This window comes from Leuciscus leuciscus, assembly GCF_965113295.1.
Source record: "Leuciscus leuciscus genome assembly, chromosome: 15".
NCBI classification, from domain to species: domain Eukaryota; kingdom Metazoa; phylum Chordata; class Actinopteri; order Cypriniformes; family Leuciscidae; genus Leuciscus; species Leuciscus leuciscus.
In genome coordinates this window covers 18,838,727-18,861,914 of record NC_138739.1, presented here as the reverse complement: position 1 = coordinate 18,861,914, position 23,188 = coordinate 18,838,727, and the positions used below count along the sequence as shown (strand labels likewise).

Genomic DNA, 23,188 nt, shown 5'->3' with positions numbered 1-23,188 from the left:
ATTATTTTCTTGTGGGGGACCATTTTTCTATCGCGCCTCATCACAAGTGGTGTCAGAAGTGGGATCCCAGATGAGATCATCACAGACCAAGGCACCAACTTTACATCGAGTTTGATGAAGAACCTCCACAGACAGCTGGGCATCCAGTCGATCAAGACAAGTCCCTATCATCCACAGACGGATGGACTAGTTGAGAGATTTAACCAAACACTAAAGAACATGCTGAAGAAGTTCGTCAGTGACACAGGGAAAGACTGGGACAAGTGGTTGCCATTTATACTTTTTGCATATAGAGAGGTACCCCAAGCATCAACAGGGTTTTCACCTTTTGAATTGGTGTACGGATGGTCTGTTCAGGGTCCACTTGACCTGCTGAGAAAAAGCTGGGAGGCTCCGACAAGAATCGCGACTGGTGATCTGGGCATTCTTCAGTACGTGCTGCAGATGAGAGACCGGTTAGAGAAGTACCGAGAACAAGCCATCGAAAACTTGGAAGTGGCCCAGAAGGCACAGAAAACGTGGTATGACCGGCATGCCCGTCACAGAGAATACCAACCGGGGCAGAAAGTACTATTGTTACTACCGTCATCAACGAACAAGCTATTAGCAAAGTGGCAAGGACCTTATGAGATCCAGAGACGAGTGGGACCGGTTACTTATGAGGTATTGCATCCGGAGAGGGGAAAGTCCAGCCAGGTGTACCATATCAACCTCCTGAAAGAGTGGCGTGAGAGGGCAGCAGTTAAAGGGAAAGTATTGTTTGCCTGCAAAGGAGCCCCAGAAGGAGAGGAGGAGGGTGAGGACGAGATGGAAGACGTGGCTTTACAGAGATCTCCGGCAAAGATAACCCTGGAACATTTGGAAGAAGAACAGAGGGGGCAGTTGCTGCAGATCGTAGATAAGCACCCAAATCTTTTCAAAACAGAGCCAGGAAGAACCAACCTGATTGAACACACGATCAAGCTCACTGACTCAACTCCAATTCGACAACATCCCTATCGAGTGCCTGAACGACTGATCGAGCCGTTGAAGGGGGAGATTCAGTTGATGAGGAAAATGGGGGTGATCGAGCCGTCAAACAGCCCATGGAGCAACCCGATTGTCCTGGTACCAAAAAAAGATGGATCACTGAGGATCTGCCTAGACTTTCGGAAGCTCAACGCTGTCTCCAGGTTTGATGCATACCCAATGCCTCGGATTGATGAGCTGGTGGAACGGATTGGCCAAGCCAAATACATCACCACGTTAGACCTGTGCAAAGGTTACTGGCAGGTGCCCTTAGCCCAAGAATCCAGAGAGTACACCGCCTTCAGAACACCCTTAGGACTGTTCCATTTTACTACCATGCCGTTCGGGTTACATGGAGCTCCAGCTACCTTCCAACGGTTGATGGATACGGTTCTACGAGGGGAAGAAGACTGTTGTGCGGCGTATCTCGATGATGTGGTCATTTACAGTGGCAGCTGGGAAGAGCATCTACAGCACCTGAGCAGAGTCTTACAGAAAGTTAGTGAGGCAGGTTTGTCCTTAAATGTCTCAAAATGTGAGTGGGCAAAACAGGAGACACAGTACCTAGGATTCCTGCTAGGCAACGGCGAGGTTCGACCACAGGTGGACAAGGTGGAGGCCATACGTAACTGTGCAAGACCTCGGACAAAGAAAGAGGTACGTGCCTTCCTTGGATTAGTCGGATGGTATCGAAGATTTATACCAGAGTTCTCCAGTGTCGCGGTACCCCTGACCAACTTGACTACAAAGATGGTTTGTAATCCAGTCCCCTGGACCGAAGAAGTGGAGCGGGCGTTTCAACAGCTGAAGGAGAGCTTATGTAACAGTCCTGTGCTTCAGAGTCCTAATTTCTCACAGAGATTTCTAGTTCAAGTTGATGCTTCCGCCTATGGATTGGGAGCTGTACTGGCACAAGGAGAGGAAGGCCAGAAACACCCAATCCTTTATCTAAGCCGTAAGCTGCTACCACGGGAGACTCGATACTCCACAGTTGAAAAAGAGGGACTGGCCATCAAGTGTTAACCTGACCCTAGTGTGCACCCAAGGGTAGGATAAACATGTGAACGGTTTGATCTTGAAACAGACCATCGAGCATTGACCTGGATAAACTCAATGAAGGATCGAAACGCCAGGATAACACGATGGTACCTATCACTGCAGCCTTACCACTTTAAGATCAGACACCGTCCTGGGAAAGACAACCTAACGGCTGATTTCCTATCCAGATTGCCGGGTTCTCGTCAATCTAGGAGAGGAGGGAGGTAATGTGACAGAGGGCTCTGTCACGATCGCGACAACACTGTATTCACACATGTATATGAACCACTGTTCAACCGTTCACATGTTTATCCTACCCTTGGGTGCACACTAGGGTCAGGTTAACGCTACAGTTTCATACATAACGCATTCATGTCCACTCCATTACTACATCCTATCCTATAGCCCTTAATAAACACACACAAACACCAGATAAGTTCAGCAATACATATTTATTGTACTTATCTGCACGTTATTTCGTCATTAGTTGTGTGTTTATGTTGCGTCTTTGTCCATGTTACCGGAAGCAAATGGCAAACCCCGGTGACGATCCAGAAGGGTGGATATCAGTAAATTCCCGCGTTGCGCATGCGCGATCGCTCTGGTAACTGGACTGTCGTAAATGTTGTTTGTTTAGGGTTGAGTTAATACATGTATGATAAGGAACGATGTTTATATACATATATATAGTATTTTATATATATATATATATATATATATATATTTAGGTGATGAATGTTACACAATGTGAATGTGTATATTTGATTTTCTGACACTAATGTTATGTATATAAATATGTATGTAAAGCTATAATACTTACCTCTGTAAGAATGTGGATGAGTCCATGTGGGTGGAGCTTCTGGTTTAAAAGCCAGCCTTGTTTGATTGTTCAAGGGTTTTTTTTGTAGTTTGGAGTCTTACTTTGACAAAGTGTAGTTGTGTGTACTTACCTTTCTGTAGAAGGACGTAACAGCCAAGGGCTGTCTGGATATTTTTACTCCAGTTTCCCCATCTTTTCATTTATTATTTTGTATATATTTTTTTTTTCTTTAATAAAACAACTTGCACCAGAAGTACTATTGCGGCTTTGCCATTATTTTCTTGTGGGGGACCATTTTTCTATCGCGCCTCATCACACTAACCATCAATTAATTCACTACAAACTGATTCATATGTGTCTCACCCCTTAAAAACTGTCATCTAATGAAGCTTTCCTCATCTTCAAACTGTAATTTCTGCTCGGGAGATTTGGTAGGCACATACAAGCATATGGTTTTGGATTGTCCTGAAGTTAATGATTGATAATGGAATAGGCCTAATGGAATTTTATTTATTTATATGTTACAGATAGTCTATGATTGTGCCTAATGTGATTTAGATGGAGTGTGGAGGGAGAGAAGGGGGTTTTACGTGGTGATGGGCGTGTGGGATGGCATTTAAAATCAAAAAGTGTTCAGTGTATTGCACTCTATTTCTATTGATGTATGTAATACACAGTGGCGGCTGATGGTCTTTCAAAAAGGGGAAGCTCATTTTCGGCCTACATCATAAAAATTGTCCATTTATTTATACGTAAATTCTGCTCTATGTTCCTTTTCAAGAAAATGCTCTGTGACCCTGTCGTACCAACTAGGTGTCTTTTCCAGTGACTTGACCAGTGTCCTCTCAATGGCCAGCAGAGTTAGGTATAATTGTATAAATGTAATAATATAATAAAGGTATAAATAATAATATAAAGTATAATAATACTAATAATAATAATATATATTTTTTATTATTTTAATAATTATTTTTTAATTATTACTAATAATAATATTTTTAAAAAATAAGTAATAATATAATAATAAAGATATAAATGTACTGTATAATTGTGTGAAATTTATTATGAAAATTGGATTGCAATTTCAACAAGCAAATACCAAGAAATAGGTTGCAGCAGTTTGTCTTTCGACTTCACTTGAAAAATCCGCGATGGGACAGAGCTCGAATAGCTTCAGCGTCAGCGACTTTTTATTGTATGAAATCGCGGTCAATCAAAAGGAGATACAGCCTTTCGAAAGACCCACCAATCATCACGCAGAAGCCTGGAGTCCAGGCCAGCCCACTCCTCATTCACCCCCAGAGACGCTGAGCGTCCGTGGGTGGGACATAATCGCAGCATTTATCCAATGACCGTCTAGTTTCGAAGCACTGGAAAAAAAACTGTTCAAAGCAGCCCCATTGAAGTCAATGGATGCTGGGCTTCAACAGGGAAATGCACATAGACAGTAAAAGAAATGATCACAGCGACCCCATAGACTTCAACGGAGTCTCAAACTGAGCTTGACGACGTAGATGTGACGTGAGCAACCCGTCTGTCTTCTAGTAGCTGTGCCAAGAGAAATCTGAATCATTCCCTTCTGAAACTTGCAGAGACGGAGAGTGTGAGTAGGTGTCCATGAGCTAGGAGCAGGAGAAACTTTTGCTAAGTATTCTGATTAATTATTTAGTCATTTTGCCTCCACGTCCCCCCGATTGCCCGCAAACTTCTCCTCCTGTCCATACGGTAATTTATCTACTGTGCGACAGAGAGTCGCAATGTGCAAAGAGGTTATGACGCAATCGTTAGCCTATTTTTACAAAAACTGCTTCTACGGGGGCCATAACGTAAGATACAAGGTAATGGAGCCTTTTATACATTTTTGTGTTTCTTTAGAAAGAAATAATGTACAAATGGAGTCTTTAAACGCCTCAGATGTAAAGTTATTTGCTGTAAAAGTGACTCCAAAATGAATGGGAGTCAATGGAATGCTAACAGCAGGTGGGGGTCCGCTAATCAATGGTAGCGCCCAGGGAATCTTCAGTTTTTTCTGAAAGATTACCCCCTTGGAAATGCACTGTGACGCTACGGGAATGTATGATAAGGAAATCGAGTCAGCCGACCTGCTATATGTAACTGATTCTGAACGAACTCGTCTTTGAGATGAACGTGTTCTAACGCATTTTTTGTCAATAAAATTAACACAGTCAATTAACACAATAGTACATATTTGACCATACATTTTTTGACATTATAGGGGAAGCCGAGCTTCCCTTGCAGTCTTAAAGAAATCCCAACTGGTAATACATATAACTGCAATTCTTAATAAAAATATGATCTCAAATGTTTTTTTGTTGTTGTTTTTTTTGTTTTTTTAAACTCATTTATAATGACAATAGTAACTATAATTCGGAGTAAACTATGGTTACCATGCTAAAGGGTTCATAATTGATTTCATAAATGTTAGTTTTCATCCATTGTATCTTGTCAGTGTGAAGCGTGTTCACGTACTGTACACAGACTCGCTCATGAACTGTTTATTCTCCCTGACTGAAGAGTTTCTTTATAACCTCATGTTATCTACTGATATTTTTCAGATTGTAGAGTATTTCTTATTTTATTTTATTTATTCTGAGTTTGTGTTTTCTGTCTGGTGAGTTATTTTTAATGTCTTTACTTTTAGTGATGTAGGCCTACTTTTGTAATGGATCTCTAATGTAGGCCTACGTTCGGAGGAATTTTATTATTAGCTGTTATTCATTTTGTTCTCCAGGTGTGTTTAATGTTGAGACAAATGAAGTGAAGAGTTTCAGTGAAGAATGGAGATTCTGTAACTCTACACAGTGATGTTAATGGAACATATGATGAGATTGAGTGGTGGTTTGAAAACACGCGTATAGCTAGAATCAAGAGAGCGATTGGAGACAATCCTGAATATGATAATGATGAGAGATTCAGAGACAGACTGAAACTGGATCAGACTGGATCTCTGACCATCAGTGACATCAGAACCACAGACTCTGGACTTTATCAACTAAGTATCAGAATTGGGAATAAGGAGTTAATCAAGAGATTCAATATTACTGTTGATGGTGAGTAGAGAATTACAGTGTATTTTACTGTCCTTTTCATATTCTTGTTATAAAGAGCAGGGAACAAGTGAAACAGCTCTGGGCCAAAGGCACGGGATAGCCCATGGTAACATAATGGGACCATAATGACAGAAAATGTAAAAACATTCTTAATCACATAAAACACCAGACTGAATATTTTAACATCATTGAACTCTGTCAGTTATGTTCAGTTATCAGTGTATCATATTAGCATTTATTTTCTAAGCTGATCTCTGTCTTTTGTTGTACAGTAGATCACACTGACACATTCACTGCATTAATGACTGTCTCTCTTTAGCCGTTACGGTTCCAGACACACATCCTCCATCACAGTCTCCTCCACAGTCTCCTTCACAGTCTCCTTCTCCTCCTCCAGTCTCCTTCACAGTCTCCTTCACAGTCTCATCCACAGTCTCCTTCAAAGTCTCCTTCACAGTCTCCTTCTCCTCCTCCAGTCTCCTTCTCCTTCTCCTCCTCCAGTCTCCTTCACAGTCTCCTTCTCCTCCTCCAGTCTCCTTCACAGTCTCCTTCAAAGTCTCCTTCACAGTCTCCTTCAAAGTCTCCTTCACAGTCTCCTTCTCCTCCTCCAGTCTCCTTCTCCTTCTCCTCCTCCAGTCTCCTTCACAGTCTCCTTCTCCTCCTCCAGTCTCCTTCACAGTCTCCTTCAAAGTCTCCTCCACAGTCTCCTTCAAAGTCTCCTTCACAGTCTCCTTCTCCTCCTCCAGTCTCCTTCTCCTTCTCCTCCTCCAGTCTCCTTCACAGTCTCCTTCTCCTCCTCCAGTCTCCTTCACAGTCTCCTCCACAGTCTCCTTCAAAGTCTCCTTCACAGTCTCCTTCTCCTCCTCCAGTCTCCTTCTCCTTCTCCTCCTCCAGTCTCCTTCACAGTCTCCTTCTCCTCCTCCAGTCTCCTTCACAGTCTCCTCCACAGTCTCCTTCAAAGTCTCCTTCACAGTCTCCTTCTCCTCCTCCAGTCTCCTTCTCCTTCTCCTCCTCCAGTCTCCTTCACAGTCTCCTTCTCCTCCTCCAGTCTCCTTCACAGTCTCCTCCACAGTCTCCTTCAAAGTCTCCTTCACAGTCTCCTTCTCCTCCTCCAGTCTCCTTCTCCTTCTCCTCCTCCAGTCTCCTTCACAGTCTCCTTCTCCTCCTCCAGTCTCCTTCACAGTCTCCTCCACAGTCTCCTTCAAAGTCTCCTTCACAGTCTCCTTCTCCTCCTCCAGTCTCCTTCACAGTATCCTTCTCCTCCTCCAGTCTCCTTCACAGTCTCATTCTCCTCCTCCAGTCTCCTTCACAGTCTCCTTCACATTCTCCTTCACATTCTCCTTCTCCTCCTCCAGTCTCCTTTACAGTCTCCTTCACAGTCTCCTTCTCCTCCTCCAGTCTCCTTCACAGTCTCCTTCTCCTCCTCCAGTCTCCTTCACAGTCTCATCCACAGTCTCCTTCACAGTCTCCTTCACATTCTCCTTCACAGTCTCCTCCTCCAGTCTCCTTCACAGTCTCCTTCTCCTCCTCCATTCTCCTTCACAGTCTCCTTCTCCTCCTCCAGTCTCCTTCACAGTCTCCTCCTCCAGTCTTCTTCACAGTCTCCTTCACAGTCTCCTCCTCCAGTCTCCTTCACAGTCTCCTTCACAGTCTCCTTCTCCTCCTCCATTCTCCTTCACAGTCTCCTTCTCCTCCTCCATTCTCCTTCACAGTCTCCTTCACAGTCTCCTTCTCCTCCTCCTCCTCCTCCAGTCTCAGTCTCTCTGATAGTGCTGATCTCTTCTTCTGCTGCTGGATCTCTGATGATCGTGGCTGTTATCATGATCTTCTTTATGTGCAGGAAACACAGAGACACAGGTACTGTAGACGCACCTACAGCTTATACATCTGTAAACAATAATGTGGAGCAACAATATTAGAGGAAAATACATGTTTTGATTGAACATGTCTGTTATTACAGTTGCAGACGAGACTCACGCTGATGCAACACTCTACATACTGTATCATATAGCAATTTAAAGCACTGTTTAAAATGTGTACACTGTACATTAAATACAACATACTGCCATATATGTTTAACAAGAGTAGTTAGCGTCGGTCCAGTAGTGCCGCTGTCCTACATAGTTTAGTTCCTACCCTGTTCAAACATACCTGAACAGCTGACCAATGTCTTCAGGATCACTAGAAACAGACAGGGGAGTTTTTATCAGGGATGGAGTGAAACTCTGCAGGACAGTGGAGCTCCAGGACTGACGTTACCTATACAGAGCTGTTATTCCATTATAAATATATCATCAGCTTCCTGTGCTAAATCTCTGACTTGTTTAGCCCTGTATTTGCTCTTGTCCTGATATCTGATGTTGAACATGTTTTTTCCCCCCACAGTCACACTTGCTTTTATTTTTTGTCACTGTTATGAAAGCTGCTCTTGTCTTCTAACATTTCATAATAAAAGTCCCAAGAACATAAAAGACAGAGACCCTCCATTATACACAAACACAAGACCATCATTCAGAGTGAGAAACACTCACTCATAAGCCATAATATAGCGATGAATTTGCTGCAAATTTCTGTCATTTATTAAATTTGAGCTCCTGCAGTTTTTGCATCAGAAACATCAGGTTTGTTTTTCTCCTTTGAGCTTTTGTGTTTGTCTTTTCCAACAGAAATCTGAAATGACGGAGGTGGTTTATACATGTTTAATCACAGATCAATAATCAAACTCTCGGATTCTGTTTGTTTACAAATGATGTGCTGATTATCATAATTGGCATTTGTGTTTTATACTGTATTACTTTTAAATTAAATTAAATTTACAGTTGTTTTACGCTTTTTGAGTCAAACTCAGTTCCTGGTGGGCCACAGCCCTGCAGAGTTTAGCTTAAACCCTAATTAAACACACCTGAACAGCTAATCAAGTCCTTCAGGCTTATTTGAAAACTGCAGGTGTGTGTGTGTGTGTGTGTGTGTGTGTGTGTGTGTGTGTGTGTGTGTGTGTGTGTGTGTGTGTGTGTGTGTGTGTGTGTGTGTACCTGTTTTTCTATCCCGGTGGGGACTTCAACCTGAATGCACACAGACTCATGGGGACTCGTGTCACAGTGGGGACCTAAATAGAGGTCCCCATGGGTAAACAAGCTTATAAATCATACAGAATGAGTTTTTTTTGGAAATGTAAAAATGCAGAAAGTGTTCTGTGATGGGTAGGTTTAGGGGTAGGGTTAGTGTAAGGAGATAGAATATACTGTTTGTACAGTATAAAAACCATTAAGTCTATGGAGAGTCCCCACAAAGATAGTAAACCAGACATGTGTGTGTGTGTGTGTGTGTGTGTGTGTGTGTGTGTGTGTGTGTGTGTGTGTGTGTGTGTGTGTGTGTGTGTGTGTGTGTGTGTTGAAGCAGGGTTGGAACAAAACTGTGTAGGGCTGTGGCCCTCCAGGAACTGAGTTTGACACCTGTGCTTTAGACTGATATCGATATCCACTTTTGGTCACAACAAAATATTTTGTCTGTTCATTAAATCATGGTAAACTCATAAACATGGAATGTGCAGCACGCATTTATATTACAGTGTATTGATTATTGATAAAGCACTTGGGTGTACAGTAGTACATGTATAAATGCCTTATTTCATTTGATTTCAAATAGATCAATTCTTTAAATCCATTATTATGCATCTAACTTGAACACAAACATGCAACACAATTATGGCAAAACAAGCTTTTATTCTCTTAATACTCATCCACAGTGAGAACTGAAAAAACTGATGCGTTTTATGCTAGAATATTTATAAAAAAGCAAAAGCTGAATGAATGAAATGTTCTGACAGTAAAATTATCTATAACTCCTGTATGAACATCAGAGAAACACTAAGAGCATTTAATACTTCAGTCCTCATAATGTGGTGTCTATATTCTTACAAGGTTTTCAAGAAGGTAATCATTAAAAAAATTAAGCATGAAAAATTGAATAAAAACAAAAATGATAATGTAACAGTGTAAGTCTTCAAATAAAACGAATAAAAGCATTTACACTTTAAGTTTGGTATAAGATTATTTCTGCAATATTCTGTAAATGTGTAACAATAATCAAGCCTTCTCACAGAGTGTAACATGATAAATTACACTAAACAGTCAAACTGTCTCTTAAAAACAAGAAACCAGTATCATCAGCATCAGTGCAAACAGCAGACTATAACATCAACTTCACAATGAATGAAAGCATATTTTTGTATGTATGCCAAATCAAACAAAAGTCTTCACTTATTAGTTTCACATCTCAAAAGCAGACATGGGTTGACTTCAAACTCTGTAAATGTGTCTATTGTTACAGTGACTATAAATCATCACTGATGGCCAGTCTCCTAAGATTCTCTTAAGTTCAAAGAATCGTTTGCTCCATTATTTTCCGCATCTGTGAGAAAACAAAGAAAGAATCAGAGTTAAAAAGAGAAAGAAACAGTCTTACGTCTGCATATAACACTGATGCAGCATTGCATTTCAATTTACTGTATTAATGGTGTTTATTAAATTAACTAAGGAAGCCATATTAACATAAATATTTAATGCTGAGTGTTATCAACAGAGTCAGGGCTCCTGCTGTATTAATTAAACCGTTTGTTTAAAAAATTAAGATTTTCAGTAATTGTTACATTTACTCGCTTAACTGATCAGGAGTGGCACTGAAAAACTGATCAATGCATTAATTTAAAAAAATACATTTAACATATTTTTTGTCAATTTTAGTTGACTGATTTACATTTAATTAATGCATCCATTAATAATAGATTTCTTCATTTTATTTGAAAGTGTCACTCCGAGTTTATTGTGTTTCAAACAGTGAAGAATCTACTCAAAAGGGAAAATTAATATATTATACAAAATATTTAACACAATAATTGAATCTGTGAAAACTAAACAAATCTTTCTTTTTAACTGCAAGTTGTTATAGAATATACAGTATGTTACATATAGAATAAACTTAGCTCACTTTTTTAAATTAAATATATTACAGGTATATTATAGGTTAATATCTGAATGACGGTCAGTGTGTCACACAGAGAAAAGTATTTGTAAGAATTCTCTATAGTGAAGCCAAGAAAACCTGACTAAAGCTCAATTAAAAAGAGATCAAGGTCATCTTTATCTTTATATTCGTATTAATGGTGTTAATGTTGTAATGATGTCTGAATAAACAAGAGGAATGAATCCATATCATACATCTTACAGTGTTTGTCCATCCTGAGCAGTATTTTCAGTCCCTTGCAGGAAACAAACACATATTTTAATCTTTTGTAAAACTATAATTTTCATTGGCAGACAAGAATATGAAGATCAATCTGACCGACATCTAAAGCAGCCGATCACAGTTCTTCTAGTCTGCTACTATATACTCAGATTGACACATCTCAGATTTGTTGAGAAAACTACTTTTGAAAACTGTAGCAAATCATAATTTCATACTCAAAAGCACTTCCTGTATCAATCTGGTATCTTGTAACAGATGTACTGATAAACACACCTGTGTGCTTCTACTTTTAGAAGGCGAATAAAGCCAGACAATCAGATCAGATCATATTGGATGGAGAAAGTGTTCTGCCAGTAATTTTAGTCTGTGCTGAAGTTGCTAAATAATCTCATTAGACCAAACATCTTCATTATCTAATTTTAAACATTTGCCTTGTACCGTTCTTAAATTGTTCAGTGTGCAGATTTGTGTTCGCAGTATGACGTGCAGAAGTACCATTTTGCTTTTAATCAATTAACATTTATTAATCTTATTTAAATGCCAAAGCTTATTTTAAGTTTAGTTGTAAGAAATGCGTGACCTCTCTATCTCAGGATCTGTCCAGGATATGATGCACTATTTACTCTTCAGTCTAAAGTTAAACAGCTCAAGATCAGAGCCGTCTTTAACGTTTCTGTATTAATATTGTGTCTTTGAAATGTGTTAAAAATATATTTGAAATATGTAATATCTTCATTATAGATTAATGAAGGCACATCATACTCAGACACAGCAAATAGTGCAATTGTTGCTGAGATCAAACACTGTCGTATCTGCAGTTACTATGTTCAGTTTGAGTAGATCAGTGTCTGCCCTTCATCTGTTATTGTTTAACAGTATTCAGACTTTACTCAGGTTTATTTCCAAATTATGTGAACTGTGGGTGATACTTACCCTTAGGACTTTGTAGTTTAGAGATTTTGCGGCGATAGTAAATCACAACACCAGCTAACACCACCAGCAGAACACCAACAATCCCTGCTACAGCACCTGGAGACACACCTGGATCTGGAGTTTGTTTATCTGATACTGTAATGATAAAGACAGATATTAGTGTGAATGTGTCTGATCTATAACACACACTATAAACATCAGCACTATATAACCTGAGTGAAGATCTGATACTGTAATGATAAAGACAGACATTAGTGTGAGTGTGTCTGATCTATAACACACACTATAAACATCAGCACTATAGGGATCTCTAAGAGTTAAAGAGAGACATGAATTACTGTAGCTGGTTTTGCTATTCTGACATTAATGAAGACATTATATGTTGATTGACAGCCTGACTGACCTTTCAATTCATTGCTGGCCTTATACATATTGTATGAACAAGCAAAGACTTTACAAGACACTGCAGTATCCGGTGATCCCTAGACTGTGAAGTTAATTTGCACTCTCTGAATGGACGTTATGTGACATATATTACTGTATGAATAATAATAATGCATGGCTTGTTTATTTCTGTATATGCCACTATAAACTTGAAATCTCTTTAGTGTTAGTGATACAGTCCTCTCGTAATATTAATCTGCACTGTGTATTTCCACAGAGGATTTCTGAACTCTTCAGTGTCTGAACTGAATATATATTTTCTCTGTCTGCACAGGAACATCAGAAGATCAGCTGCGTTTTGGTGGTTTTTAGTGGATGTATGAAGTCAGTTCTCCTTAAACTCACACAGGTGTCCAGCAGAGACACAAACAAACACAATACTGACTTCATATTCAACTCTAGATCTATGGTTTTACCATTTCAAACTGTACAAGCTGATTTTTGTCAAAGGATTTGATTATAAAGTGTGTTTGGGCATCTTTACGTTTATGGCCTGCTGTATTTTGTCTTGTGGATCACCATCGTGCAGCAATTCTCCTGACTGGAGCGCAGTGCTGGCCCGAGCCTTTTGGGGGCCCTAAGCAGAATTTGATTTGGGGGCCCCCTCCCACCACGCAGAGTCACCTGTGCTTGACGATTATTGACACAATGTCACGCTATAATGTTACATTATAAATTAATACAATGAGGTTATGTATTAATACAAAATAAATACTTAATAAAAAATAGATACTTGAATTTTTTTAAAACTTTTTCTTTACTCTTTTACTAACTCTTTGAAACTTCTGAAAACAAACTGTCACACGTTTTGCAACACTTTGCAGTTTGAATGATGTCTTGTATGAATTGACGGAGTATGTTTTTATGTTTCCACTGTTCGATCGCGCCCGCACCTCACACACACACACACACACACACAACATATTCCAGCATTGCAATCTTGACATCGCAGCCTGTTCGTTATAGCCGTAATAAAATATAATAATAAAATAGTCAACTTAACATATAAAAATTACACTGCTCTGTTTAAATAGTCAGTAGTAGGCCTACGATTCATACCATTCAGCGTAAGCACCGCTCCACTGTGATGTTTCCAAGCACATTTTTGCGCGTGTGAAGAGGATGTTTTTTTCCGTCGATATTGGAACGTGAGTGAAGTACAAAGCCTATGATAAAGAATAGTTTACCATCCAAATCCATCGCGAATGTTGAAACATTTTGATTCTAATGAGAGAGATACGTGAGCCCAACGCCGCTTACTTTCACTTTCGCTTTAAATTATTTAGTTTTGGCTTGTTTATAGTTATTTTTTATTCTTGTTCTGTTCTGAATATCATTACATTTAAAGGATAAATCATTGATCAAATCGATTTTTTTGTGACATGGCTTAACATTACATTACCGTGACTGCGCACAAATTGTCTATGCACGCGAGGTTATGCACATGACTCAAACACTGGCAGACACAGCAGTAGTTGTAGGCAGGTATATTGATCATGAAATCAGAATTTTCTTGTCTTGAATTATTAATCCTTTCATTCATTTATGTCACTTGCGGCCTCCCGCGGACCCACCGGTGGGTCCAATATTGCATCATCATAATCATTTTAAAAAATCTATAAGTTGTGCATCACAAACATAAATATATATGGTATTGTTTGAAAGCTTAGAACCTCAGCTTTCAGGAAAACTCCATCACTTTTGCATTTATGTTACATAGAAGAAGATAATACGGTCTAAATTCGACCCCCCCGCAACGACCCCCACTTGAAAAAATGGTATGAGCGATATTAAATTTAATATTTATATCACATAAACTCACCAAAAATAGACAAGTCATATATCAAATGAAAGCTCTCACTCTCAAGAATATCACTGTGCAGTTTATTTCACCGATCCAACACTTTACAGTAACATTATTATCAAAAGATTTACGAAAACTGAATCGATTCTTTTGAACAAGCAAACACATGAGTCATATTCCTGTTCGGATCACTTACTCTGAGTGAAGCTTTTAGCCACAAACTCTATATCAGCTCGTTCCTTAGGTTGTTTGCTTCAAAATGAGAGTATTTTCACATGTCTGTGAGCATGCATGGCCAAATGACATTGTAATATGTCAGCGATGTCCAGATGAAAACATGCGTTGCAGACAAAAATCCTTATTATCCTTAGTTTTGTTTCTTTTTGTTAGCTGCGATTTCCGATGACGTCATCACGTATTGCGTCATACGTCTGAAAAGCTGAGCTTCTAACCTATCCAGAGACACGTAGATCATGCTTCTAGGCCATTCACAGGCCGAGATATCCTTTTGGAAAGTTGAGGAGGCGGGTCTTATTTATGATTTTTTCGCGGCTGGCAAAAAATCATCGCAGATGAGTTGGCGTTGAGCTTGGGTTAGTTGGAGAGTTTGGACAGTGATTTTTCGAGTAATTGCGAGGTTTTTACAACTGGTTGGAGTGTTTTGTCTTTGGACAATGGCTTCAAGAAAGTTTTTTGTCTTGGAGGAGCAGAGTGACACTGAAACTTGCAGTGATGCCAGTTTCGATTCTGTAAGACAAGCTGCCTAATGCTGGCGAAGATCCTGAATTTGAGTAAGTACACATTTCGAGCTTATAAACGTTGTATCTGTGTATTTCATGGACAAATGCATGCAACAATACAAATTATGCATGCAACAATACAAATTATGCATGCAACAGAAATCGAGAAATATCACTACCCATGCACGCGCTAATTCAAATTAGTATGGTTGGTATTGCTAGCATGTGCGTATTTTTTTGTGCGTCGCGTAATTGTTTTTGCATGTCTGTTGCATGCATATTTGAGATGATTTTTGCACTAATAAGCGTGCACAGGCATGCATATATTCATGCCATAGTTCAAATAAGCCTGGTAGCTTTTTGCTAAGCTTTGTGTGCTGTTTGTCGCCCAAATGTGCTAAAATAATGTTACATGCATATTTGTAGTTTTGCACGCGTTGATCATTAGTTGCTTTGATTGCATGCATGTGGGCAAGAGTTGTTCATCAATTGCAGTGATGCATGCTTGTGTGTCATGCATCCATGATACAACTGATGAACAAATGCCTGCTAAAATACAAATCTGCATGTAACATTATTTTAGCACATCTGGGCACCTGTAAAAGCACATGCATCACTTGCATTGATGCATCATGTGTGCACATATTTGTTCATCAGTTGCATTGGTGTGTGTGTCAAAAAGCAAGCTTATTTGAACTGTTATGCATATGTGCATATATATATATATATATATATATATATATATATATATATATATATATATATATTTTTTTTATCTATACATGAAATGCATTCTACATGTCTCTGTTACATTCATATTTGAATCAGTGCATGCATGAGTGGTGCTCAATCATTTTTGCACATGTATTTGTCTTGTGTGGATTTACAAATATATTATATTCTTGTATCTGTTATATGCATATGTGAATTATTTTTGTGCATGTAATATTAGCATGCATTTTTGAATCGCAATGTGGATTTATAAATTACATTTATGCATTTGGCAGACGCTTTTATCCAAAGCGACTTATATTCTCACAAATTTGTTTTGCTTTGCAGTCTGGACAGTGGTGATGAATGGCAGCCAGATCTGCCATGCACCAGCAGCAAGGAGGTTGTTTGCCCACCTCACACCTCCAAGACCCCGACACCCTCTGTTGGTGATTCTGTGAGGCCACAGAGAGCTGGAACTCCCAGCAAGAAAAACAGAGGGAGGTCTCATTCTGTACGGGGGACAAAAAGGTCAGCAAGTGTGATGTCAGAGGATGGTGGCACAGAAAGGTGGAATGACTGCAGTGTGGAGGATGAAGTTCCAGCCCTACCAAATTTCCTTCCAAAAAGAAACCCAGGAGCGCAGCTTGTAATGGACAGGATCTATTCCCCTCTGCAGCTCTTTCAACTCTTCTTTACAGGCTCTGTGGTGGACACCATTGTGAAAAACACCAACACCTTTGCACAAATGAGGGCGGAGGCTGGAAAACGTTTCCTTTGGTTGCCTTTGAATGCACACGAACTGTATCAGTACATCGCACTTGTCATCTACATGGGGCTCCTCGGTGCAAAAAACATTGTCGATTATTGGTCTGGTAAAGAAATGTATCGCCTACCATTCCCAAAATCGGTCATGTCAAGGTCCAGATTTCAGGCCATTTCTTGGAACCTGCATCTTAGCAATCCTGAGGATGATCGAGACAACTCGAGAAAAGTGGGAACTGAAGCCTACGACAGACTTCACAAGATCAAGCCCCTGTACAATGACATCGTCTTGGCATGCAAAACCTATTTCCATCCAGACAGACAGCTAGCAGTGGATGAGAGGATGGTGGCTTCAAGGGCGCGAATCGGCATCAAGCAGTACATGAAAGACAAGCCGACCAAGTGGGGCTACAAACTTTTCGTGCTGGCTGATTCTGCCTGTGGTTACACATGGAACTTCTTCGTTTATGAAGGCAAATCTTCACTGCCCACTGGAAAAGGGCTCAGTTATGATTCTGTTATGCAGCTTCTGGATCTGTCACTTCTCGGCAAAGGCTACCAGCTTTTTATGGACAATTTCTATACGAGCCCATGCCTTTTTATGGACTTGCTTGCCAAGAAGACTCTGGCGTGTGGCACTATACGGACCAACCGGCGGGGCTTCCCCAAAACCAAGGCGAATGACATCAGCCGCAGAGCCCAAAGGGGAACCATTCGATGGCTTAGAGACGGGAAGCTTCTCTTTGTAAAGTGGATGGACACAAGAGAGGTGACTATGTGTTCAACAATGCACAAGGCATATGGTGGTGATGAGGTCCTAAGGCGTGTCAAGAGTCCCGAAGGTGTATGGGAAAGGCACAGAGTCCCGATTCCAGCAGCAGTGAAAGACTACAATAGACACATGGGAGGTGTGGATCTGTCAGATGCCCTCATCGGGTACTATAATGTCCTGCACAAAACGAAAAAATGGTACAAGACTTTTTTTTTTCATTTTGTTGACATTGCAGTAGTAAACTGTTTCATTCTGCACCAGCACCACTGCAAGTCCCAGAACAAAAGTCCTCTCAGCCAGAAGGAATTTAGGGAGAGGCTTGTGTCTGAGCTGGCTACACAATCCAGCACCTCAGATGCCCCGGAGCCGTCCACAGCGCATGCCCCGGAGCCGTCCACAGCGCATGCCCCAGAGCCGTCCACATCAGCAGGTGAGCAATGTTGTCCGGAGTACTTTGGGTCAGATGCCGCAAGTGGGAGGAGAATTTGTGCTTTGTGCAAACTTTCAGGCCTCAAAGTAAAGACTCCATTGTACTGTACAAAGTGCAATGTACCCTTGTGCTTGGTGCCATCTAGAAACTGTTTTAGAAAATGGCACACTGATGGACACTCGTCTGCATAATGTGCAGTTCCGTCAACAATTGCAAAACTACAAGTTGTGCTTTTTTCTTTTCTTCTATAGTAACTTGTTGACTTTTTATAGTTACTGTGTGCTGTATATAGTTATTTTATATCTTAGATTTGTATATTGTGTTTTGCACTGTTTTTTGCACCTTTTCCTCTAAAACATTTAATTTATTTTCTTGGAGTTTATTATCTTTGTGTATAATAAAATACAAGAACTGCTACTTTCTGCTACTTTTCATCATTTTGTTAATATATTACATGACATGGGTTAAGTTAGGTGATAAAGTGTTTATTCTCTTGTCAAATGTAACATGGTAAAAATAGTATTTTACAGGTAATAAGCCTGTTTTTGCACTTTGAATAATTTGGGTTTATGGAGTAAACGTGGAGACTTCAGAGAAGACATTGCCTTTCTTCAATTAAATCTCAATAACTTTTGTTAAGAAGGTGATAGAAAGATAATTCTTTTTTTCTCTATTCACTGCCACATAGAGGATTCAAAAGAAACCTTCCACAGGGAAATACACCAAACAAGTCCTAAATTACAGACTCTCAAATAAAAACTTAAAAAAAAAAAATAATCACTATCTGACTTTTTATCCTTGTTTATCATAAAATTGTGAATAAATACAATAAAATATATGACATAATCCACCACTGGGTTAAAATGTAGAGTGTTTTCTGTAAAATGAGACCATTTTTATCCATTTACTCCAATGTATGTGAGAAGGGCGCCCTTTTAAATTCAGGTATGCCCAATTCTTCTAACAATCAAAAATGGAGACTGTAAAAGTAGACTTGGAGACGCTAGTGACTCCTTTCAGTTAAATCTTAATAACTTTTGTTAAGAAGGTGATAGAAAGATAATTCTTTTTTTCTCTATTCACTGCCACATAGAGGATTCAAAAGAAACCTTCCACAGGGAAATACACCAAACAGGTCCTAAATTACAGACTCTCAAATAAAACCTTTTTTTTTTTATTAATCAATATCTGACTTTTTATCCTTGTTTATCATAGAATTGTGAATAAATACATTAAAATATATGAAATATTCCACCTCTGGGTTAAAATGTAGAGTGTTTTCTGTAAAATGAGACCATTTTTATCCATTTACTCCAATGTATGTGAGAAGGGCGCCCTTTTAAATTCAGGTATGCCCAATTCTTCTAACAATCAAAAATGGAAATGTAAAAGTAGACTTGGAGACGCTAGTGACTCCTTTCAATTAAATCTCAATAACTTTTGTTAAGAAGGTGATAGAAAGATAATTCTTTTTTTCTCTATTCACTGCCACATAGAGGATTCAAAAGAAACCTTCCACAGGGAAATACACCAAACAGGTCCTAAATTACAGACTCTCAAATAAAACCTTTATTTAAAAATCAAACAAAATCGGACTTTTTATCCTTATTTATCATACAATTGTGAATAAATACAATAAAATATATCAATATTCCACCACTGTGTTAAAATGTAGAGTGTTTTCTGTAAAATGAGACCATTTTTATCCATTTACTCCAATGTATGTGAGAAGAGCGCCCTTTTAAATTCAGGTATGCCCAATTCTTCTAACAATCAAAAATGGAGACTGTAAAAGTAGATTTGGAGACGCTAGTGACTCCTTTCAGTTAAATCTTAATAACTTTTTTTTAGAAGGAGATATCAAAAAAAAATTTTTTACCCCTGTTTACTGCCACCTAGTGGAATCAAAAGAAACTTTCTGAAGGGACATAGAAAAAAATTTTTTTTAATTTTTTTTTTTATATATAAAAAATTAATTAAAAACTGTATCAAAAAATGACTTTTTATATGTGTTTATCATAAAATTGTGAATATATACAATATAATATATGCAATATTCCACCACTGTGTTAAAATTCAGAGTGTTTTCTGTAAAATGAGACCATTTTTATCTATTTACTCCAATGTATGTGGGTAGGACGCCCTTTTAAATTCAGGTATGCCTATTTCTCAAAAAAATCCAAAATATGTTGCAGAGCTTAAGGTTAATTAATATGTAAAAAAAAAAAAAAAAAACTCGATTGGGGGCCCCCTGGTGGCGAGGGGGCCCCAAGCAGCCGCTTAGTTCGCTTATGCCTCGGGCCGGCCCTGCTGGAGCGATCATGAGATGTGTTCTGCTGGCAGTGATGAAGTGTGTCATTGCATTGGCACCTCATCACTGCTGCTATAAAACACACAGCGCTCTTCTCCTCCGGTCTCTGCTGACTACATACATTAATGACACCTTAAAAGTCACAAATGTACCTGAATTTTAAGCTCACCACAAACATGTTATTTGTGGAATGAATATTGTTAATTTAGAGGAACAGCTGTATTCAGGGCCGGGGGAGATGAGATGGTCCATAATAACTGAGCAGAGCATAACTAATAATCCACTTTACTGTATATTGCAAGCAAGCAGCATGGCAAAACTAGATACGTCTTATTTTATTTAACAAACTGGTCATAAGCTAACTTAATCATGTTATGACATGCCTGTGAATGTATCCTCAACCTTCTCATACAAACACACATGGACCTCAACATTTAAAACAAACCCTCAACAAAAATGAAAACAAAATGAAAGCAATACAAAATGAGCTCTGAAAAATCAAGTGACAACAAACACAACTAACGTAGTCTAGCATCTTTACCAGTGGCCAAATTTATCTTTAAGATGAAGTTTGTGGGTTTTCTTTTAAATAAGCAAATTATATATGATATAAAATAAGCAGATTCTGTGTGACAATTTTCCTGTGAAATAATGTTAATTTCAAGTTTTACACTCACCTAAAGGATTATTAGGAACACCTGTTAAATTTCTCATTAATGCAATTATCTAATCAACCAATCACATGGCAGTTGCTTCAATGCATTTAGGGGTGTGGTCCTGGTCAAGACAATCTCCTGAACTCCAAACTGAATGTCAGAATGGGAAAGAAAGGTGATTTAAGCAATTTTGAGCGTGGCATGGTTGTTGGTGCCAGACGGGCCGGTCTGAGTATTTCACAATCTGCTCAGTTACTGGGATTTTCACGCACAACCATTTCTAGGGTTTACAAAGAATGGTGTGAAAAGGGAAAAACATCCAGTATGCGGCAGTCCTGTGGGCGAAAATGCCTTGTTGATGCTAGAGGTCAGAGGAGAATGGGCCGACTGATTCAAGCTGATAGAAGAGCAACTTTGACTGAAATAACCACTCGTTACAACCGAGGTATGCAGCAAAGCATTTGTGAAGCCACAACACGCACAACCTTGAGGCGGATGGGCTACAACAGCAGAAGACCCCACCGGGTACCACTCATCTCCACTACAAATAGGAAAGAGAGGCTACAATTTGCACAAGCTCACCAAAATTGGACAGTTGAAGACTGTAAAAATGTTGCCTGGTCTGATGAGTCTCGATTTATGTTGAGACATTCAGATGGTAGAGTCAGAATTTGGCGTAAACAGAATGAGAACATGGATCCATCATGCCTTGTTACCACTGTGCAGGCTGGTGGTGGTGGTGTAATGGTGTGGGGGATGTTTTCTTGGCACACTTTAGGCCCCTTAGTGCCAATTGGGCATCGTTTAAATGCCACGGCCTACCTGAGCATTGTTTCTGACCATGTCCATCCCTTTATGACCACCATGTACCCATCCTCTGATGGCTACTTCCAGCAGGATAATGCACCATGTCACAAAGCTCGAATCATTTCAAATTGGTTTCTTGAACATGACAATGAGTTCACTGTACTAAAATGCCCCCCACAGTCACCAGATCTCAACCCAATAGAGCATCTTTGGGATGTGGTGGAACAGGAGCTTCGTGCCCTGGATGTGCATCCCACAAATCTCCATCAACTGCAAGATGCTATCCTATCAATATGGGCCAACATTTCTAAAGAATGCTTTCAGCACCTTGTTGAATCAATGCCACGTAGAATTAAGGCAGTTCTGAAGGCGAAAGGGGGTCAAACTCAGTATTAGTATGGTGTTCCTAATAATCCTTTAGGTGAGTGTATATCTTGCACAGACTTTATTTATGGATCTTATCAAACATCCACTGTATCTGATCATCTCTCTGTATTTCATTATCAGAGTAAAGAGTGACAGGTTCTCCCTCTTTCACTGACACAAACTGGATTGGACTCATTTCTGAAGAAAATACAGAAACAGTTTCTCAGAGATTTAACTTTTTTAACACTGTCAGTAATTTCAGAACATATGCAACTGAGTTTTGTCAGCTAAAACATGGACTTTCAGTATCACTGCAGTAGCAGAAATGTTTGGTCAAAAAAGTCATATTTTCTACAAACAAAAATCTAATAATAATGTCAAGTGGTCAATAATAATGTGAAGTAATATCAAGTCTAAAATGCCACAATTAATCAATCAAGAAATATTTGAGAACATAATTACAGTTGCCACAAATAATTTATTATTATTAATTATTATTAATCAATCAATAAATAAATAATCACAGAATTGTTTATTGTGCAAAGGTAACTTAACCTGCAGTGAGTAAAAGCTTATTCTGCAGCCCTAGAGGCAAAATAACTCAAATATTTCCTTTGCACCTCGTGTTAAATATATTTCTTACAAACATCATGTATTTTTGGGCATAAATAGGCATAAATATAGTTTTATAGGGTTACTTCATTGGACCTGAACAAAATAAAAAGTAATATTGTTTTTAAAAATGACCTTGACACACAGTCATAATGGTCTACAGGGTTTCTCGTATTTGATTTGATTGACAACAAAGTGACTTCCTGCCTAATCTGAAATTGTTACATATGATTTTGTTGCCAATATCCACTTTAACACCAATAATCCAAACCAAAACTGTCAAAATTTCAAATGGCTCTTATTAAAAACATTATTTTTCTTATTATATTTTATAATCAATAAATATTTGATATATATTGGCTTAATTAATAAAATGGATAGGTCAGTAGTGGAACAGTGCACCAGTAAAGAAAAGCTCATTTAATTGTTAAATAAATTAAACTGCTTCTTTATTACAATTTTTTCTTTCTTTTTCGTTATTACAATTTAAGCTCAAATTAATGTCCAGTGTTTTAACAACAGCAAAATCCTTTGTAAGGATTGTAAAAAAAAAAAAAACGTTATCAAGCCACAGAGAGCGTCTGATGCAGGACAAAGAATCTAGACAGCAAAGCTTCCATCAGCTGAACACTATAATGTTTGTTTCAGGCCCTTCA

At 38.9% G+C, this 23,188-nt stretch overlaps 2 protein-coding genes and 1 long non-coding RNA gene across 3 annotated transcripts in view; 1 reads left to right on the top strand and 2 right to left on the bottom strand.

The window, feature by feature from the left end:
* LOC309475590 (uncharacterized protein) overlaps positions 1–23,188 on the top strand; it is a 335,445-nt gene that overhangs the window by 175,214 nt on the left and 137,043 nt on the right. The window lies entirely within an intron of this gene.
* LOC309474915 (uncharacterized protein) overlaps positions 9,640–23,188 on the bottom strand; it is a gene marked incomplete at its 5' end in the record, with an annotated part of 31,064 nt that continues 17,515 nt past the window's right edge. Inside the window, 3 exons of the mRNA XM_082137534.1 lie at positions 9,640–10,347; positions 11,161–11,194; positions 12,115–12,249. Of these exons, the coding sequence (XP_081993660.1) occupies positions 10,335–10,347; positions 11,161–11,194; positions 12,115–12,249 (182 nt within the window). The 3' untranslated portion in view covers positions 9,640–10,334. The remainder of the gene's footprint in view (positions 10,348–11,160; positions 11,195–12,114; positions 12,250–23,188) is intronic.
* Positions 12,345–22,697, bottom strand: LOC309475728. Its single transcript, XR_014197818.1, has 2 exons — positions 20,173–22,697; positions 12,345–13,123 (listed from the first exon to the last, which is right to left on the bottom strand). It is a non-coding gene; the product is annotated as an uncharacterized lncRNA (long non-coding RNA).